This window comes from Manacus candei, unplaced genomic scaffold, assembly GCF_025592945.1.
Source record: "Manacus candei isolate 608988 ecotype Guabito, Panama unplaced genomic scaffold, ASM2559294v1 h1tg000013l, whole genome shotgun sequence".
Lineage (NCBI taxonomy): Eukaryota > Metazoa > Chordata > Aves > Passeriformes > Pipridae > Manacus > Manacus candei.
The window spans coordinates 3,984,829-3,992,211 of record NW_026138061.1 but is presented as its reverse complement, the minus strand read 5'-3'; the positions used below and the strand labels follow the sequence as shown (position 1 = coordinate 3,992,211).

The window sequence follows — 7,383 nt, the reverse complement described above, 5'->3', positions numbered from 1 at the left end:
ACAGTCTGTTTTCACCAGTATTTTTCATTTGCATCCAGAAGACATTGATCAGGGATTACTGGTATACAGTCTTTGGCACAGCATTATCACTACATCAATTAAAGAGTGTTTTCCCAACCATCTTAAAAATGTGAAAACATTTTATTCCATGTACAATAATGTACATAACTTTAAGGTGGTCATGAAAGAGACCAGCAAAAATCAGAGGTATATTTACAGTAGCACACACCACAGTAAACAACCACCATTCACAGACTCAACATTGAGATACTGCTGTTGTGCTTAAGTACAATAACTACAAAGTGATACTTTTATTCTGTTGAAGTCAATCTTAAACAAATACCTCACGGCTTAGTAAAGGACATCTTAATCACCAAGAGAGTTAGAGTCAACATTAAGAGTCTCATTCAAGTGCTGTGCCACACAGTCGCCATCTTCCTCATCACTGTCAGAACTGTCATTATCTTCATTTAATTCATTTTCAGCATCAGCAGCTTCTTCTGCAACCCGTACAGGATTTTCATTTGGTGCTACAAACCCGTTGTTGTTAGAGATATTGGCATTTTCTTTGTCCTCAATATACACTTTCTGATGGCACATCGGGCACGTGTCCTGAATGTACAGCCACTTCCGAAGACAAAGTGCATGAAAGTAATGGTTGCACGGGGTAATGCGTGCGGAGGTGGTGAACTCGTGGTAGCAGATTGCACAGACATCATCTATTTCATGTAACCGGCTTCCCTTCACCTCTGGAAGTGAGTTTATTTTCTTAACAGCAGTTCGGCGATTTATAAAAGTCTTCCAGCCGTTCTTGGCTTGCAAGTAGATGTTGAAATACGCGTGTAGACACATCATGCAAGCGCGAATCTTGCTTCCTGATTCAAAAACCATTGTGTAAGCTCCATTCCCAAACATGATTACTCCAAATATAAACTCAATAATATTGCCAGTTGAGCGAACATAATAAACATAATCATCAAGTTTTTCCCATAGCACATTATAGTAGCCATCAATCATAAACAGTATATAAACAGTGATAGAAACTATTACTTTTAGGCAAAGCTCTACACAGAACGCTGTGACTGCAAAAAGCCAAGTATTTAGTGCATAGTGGTGCCAGAGGATGTAACTGAGCAGAACTGGAAGGATGAAAAGGCAAGCGGAGACAAACAGTACAGGAAAGTGTCTGCGAAACGATGACACATGGGAGGCACTGAGAGACATCAGCACGGGGTCTGTCATTCCATGGATAAAATGCAGGACTGCAGTCAGCAAAAGGCACATGTTTCGACTCAGGCGAACTAATCGTTCTTCTGGTTTCAGTCCACTTAAACCAGTCTGCAGAGCCAAAATGAAAAACAAGACGGGTGCTACAAACCCAAGCCTTTTGTCATCCTCATCCGTCGATCCAATGAAGGCCAGGATACCAAGTCCCAAGTAATGAGCTATTGAGGAAATGACGGCACTCATGCCCAACACAGTTAAAGTAGAGTCACACCCACTTATGATCAAGCTGCAAATCAGTTCCCAACAGTTATCCCACGATATCAAGAAGAATTTTTCTTCTGTGTTATTTTCAGCCATCTTTACAACATATGTTAATACCACAGCTTGTGCTGTAAGTCTTGTTAGCCAGAAGACACGCAGTACAGCTGGGAACCGAATCCTTTTCCATGTATCTTCCATCAATAGCTGTAATCCATAAATGCGATACATGTGCCTCACCAGCAGATAAACATATCGTACCGAGTAATAGAACCATTTAATTTTGGTAACTAAAATGGCTGTGGTATTTAGTGTCAGAACTAGGCCTGAAATAAAAACTAGTACTTGCCGGACATTTAAAGGTAATTCAACAATCAAGCCAATTACAGGAATCAGTATATCCAGGATGATGAGTTGAGAGTATATGGACTGCATGTTTAGCAATGTAACATATCCAATCCCAAAGGTCAGCTGAAGGATGGAAAGTGCCATCCATAGTGAAGGTCCTTTATGTGGGAAGATCTGAATTCCGAACGCGGCGGTGTAGTAGGCACTGTAGGAGTTTATGTGCAAAGAAGCATAGTAATTCACCAACACTGAGGTCGCAGCCAGCAGAAACGCCGAGGCAATCATATAGAACTTGAAAAGTGCTCGCTGTTGTAAGACCAGAACAACACTGGATACAAAGACACCTAAAACCAGATTGAAATAATTTAGTTCTCAGCAGAAATTCAATAGTAGATTTTAACCTATTAGCTTTGGAGCTACATTTATTTTATGTATCACCCCCCCATTAGTCACTTGTAACTTTGCATTACCAATGGTGCCCTTTTCAGAGCACTGCATTTAATCTGTGCACTATAGCTGTGATGCAAAGCCACTGCAAGCTCTAAGCCACAATTACTATGAAGTTCACCTGCCGTTTCAGACTAGAGTAGTGACACCTCCCAGCCTTTCAGCCTCAGTCTTGAAATCTAAGGGTAGACAAGTTCTAAAAACAGAAAAAACCCAACCAGATATGGCACCGCCTTTATATGCCGAGTTCATAATAAATGAGTAAAATTAAGTAAGTCCCCTAATTCACTTGAGCAAGGCACTCAACTACAGCTGTCCAAGCTGGAGTACTGAAGATAAGTAACCAAAACAGTTTAGCTAAACCCTTTAATGAGAAAATAGTGAAAAGTTGCTGTAGTTTGCAGGGAGAAGGCCACCTTCTTCCATTTCCCTTTGGTTTGCTTTCATTTCTGGCAAGGCATCCTGAAACAAAAGTTGCATGGAGAAGACTTTCTGCAGTGTAGAGCTTTTGTACACAGAATTCAGAACTACACCAACTGCCTCTTTGCCAATGCAAACTTGTCTGTCTTGTTAGAAGTCAGATTTAGACCTTGAAATTCCCGTTTGCTAACCCCTCCCTCATACTGACCATGAACACATCTTGACCATGACTCCACCTTCCTATGAGAAATCCTATCAGAGCAACTACAGTACCTTGGGATTACATGTCCCTGCAGTAACTTCTGTAGAGTGGCTTATGAATTTCATCCCTGTGTACTACATAGGTAAGGATTCTGCCTTAAGAGGAGTTAAACAGCACTTATCACTAGAGTCACTCCCTTAAACATTTTCTTCTTCAGGAAACACTCTGCCTTTCTTTTGGACTTCTTGGTCAGCTTCCGCTCTATGCAACTGCCTTCTCATCCAAACCAGTTTGGTGAGACTGCAATGTCTACGATTTATATTTGATTGTAAATTGCTTTCAATCTCTATACTAAAACTAATGAAATCACAAATAATCCTCTTTCTGCTGCAGGACAGCATCAGTCTTTGCTGACGACTGTATTTTAGATTGTTCTAAATCCACCCTAATCAAGTGTTTAAAAAATACTTTAAGCCATAGGATCTTGATCATGGAAATAAAAACTTTTCTAAGAAGCAGCATTTGATTCCACTAGTATAAAGAAAAACAGTAACAACAACAAAACAAACAACAAAAAAAAACCCACAGCCCAGAGGCCTGAGAAGAAAGGAGGGGTCAACATGAATCAACAGCAAAAGGCAGACTACAAATAAAGTCATTAATACAGCTTAACAGTATTTCTTGCCAGCAGCACTGGCTGATATAAACATATTCTCCTTAACTAATCATTAACCTGGTAACCTTGTGAAGTGGACTGAGGAAAAGCCTCTATCATTTTGCAGAAAATGTATCGTAGCTCAGTTCTTCCAGGGAAAGCTGAGTATTAGTTACATGCAGAACTTTTTACAAAATAAGCTTGACAGTTTCATTGCCGTATCATACTTAACCACCACAGACACCTTTGGGAAAGCCAACACTGCTAAGTTTGTAGCCTTTGTCTTTCCTCAGAAGTCACAGAGAAAGTTCACATGCCTGTACAAGGTCATTATTTATGTAATTCTGATCATCCGAGCCAACGGAGATGCATTTTGCACTGAGCAGGCTGCTCTGAAACACGCCTTAACAAAACCTATTTTTGTGCGTTGCAGTGGCAGTAACAGGCCTGTATTTAGATACTACAGGTCATCTTAAAACACTGACATTTCACATGCAAGTCCCTAAAAACAGTACTACAGTGAGTCAATAGAGAAGCTCGACTTACTGGTTCCTCTGAAGAGGGACTAAAAAAAGGTAAAGCATTTCTCTGTTAACACTTGTGGGGAAAAGTCAAGACCCCCGAAAGGAGCCTCAAAAGACCACAAGAGGTAACTCAAATCTCAGAAGGGGAGGTGGGCACTCCTCTCCCCCATCTCCATTTATGTCACTTAGCCCATCTTGACACCAGACTTCCCCCTGCCCTGTGAAGTGTTCACCAAGCAGTAAATCTTTTCCCATTTTCCCTCTGCTAGGAAATGCTGCAGTTCCTCCTTTGATAAGGTTGTCTCATGTTTCTGTATATATTGCTGCTCCTCTCTGTCACGCCATCCCCAGCTATCCCAGGATGGCCTCTAAACACAGCACTGAATCAAACCACACCTTATTTACTTTTAAAATAATGTCTTGTGTTGCAATGAATCTCTCCCTCTCATTTTTTCCCTTTAACTCTTGCAATTTGGCAGTATCTTTATGGTAGCCCCACTACCCACGATTCGACTTTTGGTCACTTGCAGGGTGCAATTACCTTTACACTTCAGCATTTCAATCGTGGAAATGCCAGATTATTCTTCCCTAGCTCCAGTCATTCTATTTGCTCCACATCTTTCTACAGACTACAGTATTTATAGTACCCTCCCAAAACTCAAGTGTCCTCACTGAGGAGGGACTGCTGTCTGAGGTAACAGTCACTCCTGGGGGTGGTGGTTCTGCTGGAATCAAGATACTTAAACCCATGCAAAGACAGGAGAGAGAAAAACTGTGCTGGGGACAAAGCAAGGTTAATCAAAAAGACGCTCCAGTTGTAGAACTCAGCTCTGTGCTGTGTGTAACTCTATGTACTTGTGTAGAAAATAAGTGATGGAAGAATCAGACCAAGGAATCCTGCCGTAAAACGCAGCACCCACGCAGATCTCTATTAGCATTCCTGAAGAACTGTACTCCCAGAATATTTCAGAACTGTATAACATCACCCACAAAAGCCATCAATTTCTACAGAGCTCCAATCTTAGTATCTGCAGGACAAATTGTGCATTTATCCTCTGCTAAACAGTATTGTGGTACAGGAAAAATTTGGATCAGTCTTTCAACACCTGCAAATGGTAACTAAAAGGACAACTTCCCCACTGTTTAAATACAGAATGATCCAAAATAACTATTTCAGCTTCTTAACAGCAGCAAAACCCCAACCCTGCAACCCTTAAATTCAGATGAGGAAAAAACAGATACAAAAGCACTCCATTGTCTGAACCACATGGCAGGTCTTAACATCATCTTCAAGTAGTTACATTTTAATTTTTCTTCAATTTTGGAAAGCCAAGAACCACAGACCACTTGTCTAAATGTACAAGATAAGTTTCTTGGCATAAAGCACTTCCGAAGCTTTTTTGCAGAAGGCAAAAATTACCCACTGCTCCCCCAGCCCCCTCCCGAAAAGTGATCATATAAATGCAATCCTCAAAAGTGCCTTAATCTGTTAATCCCAGTATCACACACTTCAGAGAGATCATCGAATAACACATCCACCACTTTCATTTACAGGGGTGGGATTAATTTCAGTGCACTTCCTACAGCCTTTGGATCACACCATGAAGGACTCCTAAAATTAAGTTAGTGAGGCACTGCAATGCCATTTTTTAAAAAAGGAATTATCAGTGGGAAGATCTCTTAGCAATTCCATAAATGTGGAACAAAGGGTCAAGGAAATGGGAAGCAGGAGGAAGAACCTCTTCTCCCCATCCCAGAGCTGTCCCTCAGGCAAAGGAGGCAAGTCAGGGCCTCTTCATGTGAGCAGCGACTTCCCCCGGCACCCTTTACCAAAGCAGAAGCTTTGGTATAATAAACATAAAAACCCAAAATGAAACACTTGCTTTGTTTTGTTCCCTCCTCCCTTTGCTCTCCTCTCACCTGCTGTCTTGCTATAGGTTATCCTTTACTTTTTCCCCTTCACTTCTCACCGAGCACCTTTCCTTTAAGCCTCGCTTTGCTTCCTGCCCCAACAGCCGTACCACCTATTTCCTTCCTGTTTTTCTTCCACTATAAACGTCAAATAAAACATAAAATCAACCTGTCTTAGGCCTGCAAAAACAAACCAAATCAAACCTGCTGTGTTTTGTGTCATCCTTTCCTCCCTGCCTCAGGACCGCCAGCTCCAAAATGTGACACGCAGCGCAGTGTCACCCGCACAGCAGTTCACAGAATGGGGCTCCCACCAAGCCAAGGCTACGTAAGAACCCCAGATAACTAGCAATACTGAAAACAAGCATCACCTAGTTATTATACCCGTGATTTTCATCCTTCATCCCGGGGAAAAAAAAAAAAGCTTAAAAATAACCATTGGCAAGTTTCAAGAGCCTTCTCTTTCCTTTGGGAACCAAATTCCCGGCATTTCTGAACTGCTGTTGCTAAAACAGTGATTTAACACCATATTTCAGGAAGGCATCACGCTATCCAAAGTGTTTTAAAAAAAACCAAAACCACAAGAAAACCCTATACCCACTAAGTCACATGTTTTCCGCCGTGGAAGCCCTCGGAGGAAGGGGGAGGGGGGTGTCACAGCCCCGAGCCCCCGCCGTGTCCCTGCACCGTCCCGGGGGCAGGAGGAGGTGGAGGGAGCCGACGGACGGGGTGGGGAAGCGGGCACGGAGCGGGCGAGGTGATGATCCAGCCCGGGTGGCCGAGCAGGGACTCGGGGGCGGCAGGAAGGGGTCAGGGAAGGGGAGAGACAGGCCGGGAGAGCCGGGAGCAGGCGGGGGCTGAGGGCCGGGGAGCCGTGGCCGTGCCGGGGCTGCGCGGGGCCGAGGGGTCGGTCCGTGCCCCGGGAGGGGAGGAAGGGCAGGTGTCTCACCCAGCAGCCGCAGCAGCGCGCCCAGCAGCGCGGCGTTCACGGAGCCGCCCGGCAGCGGGGCCGAGTTGAAGATGGCGTCGATGAGGAACAGGCTCGGCACCCGCAGCGCGACCTCCAGCCCGGCCCGCAGCCGCGGGCCCAGCCGCAGCCGGGGCAGCCGCGGAGGGCCCGGCGCCGCCATGCCCTGCGCGGGGGAGGGCAGGCGGAGCCGCCTCTCCCGCCGCTGGAGGAGCGGAGGGGGCGGGAGGGAGGGAGGGGAGGAGGGAGGGCGGCCGGGAGCCGCTACCGCCCCGCGCCCGCCGCCCGGCCCGCCCGGGCCCCCCCCGCCGCCACCGCCGCCGCCTCCATCTTCGTGCGCGCGCCCGCCCGGGGGGCGGGGTCCGGTCGGGGGCGGCGCATGCGCGGGGCGCGCTCACTGGGCCGCAGATCCCCGGATCCATCT

General features: G+C 45.4%; 1 protein-coding gene across 1 annotated transcript; it reads right to left on the bottom strand.

Annotated features, from left to right (window-relative positions):
• Positions 1-122: 122 nt before the first annotated feature.
• On the bottom strand, positions 123-7,351 carry RNF139 (ring finger protein 139). Its single transcript, XM_051778584.1, has 2 exons — positions 6,942-7,351; positions 123-2,177 (listed from the first exon to the last, which is right to left on the bottom strand). The coding sequence occupies exons 1-2, from the start codon at positions 7,120-7,122 to the stop codon at positions 367-369; spliced, it is 1,992 nt and encodes a 663-aa protein (XP_051634544.1). The 5' UTR covers positions 7,123-7,351; the 3' UTR covers positions 123-366.
• Positions 7,352-7,383: the final 32 nt, after the last annotated feature.

Excerpts from the sequence above, each read along its gene's own strand:
- RNF139 (XM_051778584.1), bottom strand. The coding sequence starts at position 7,122 with ATGGCGGCGCCGGGCCCTCCGCGGCTGCCCCGGCTGCGGCTGGGCCCG. Across the intron at positions 2,178-6,941 it reads CGCGCTGCTGCGGCTGCTGG|GTGTCTTTGTATCCAGTGTT; the intron begins GTGAGACACCTG and ends ATCTGGTTTTAG.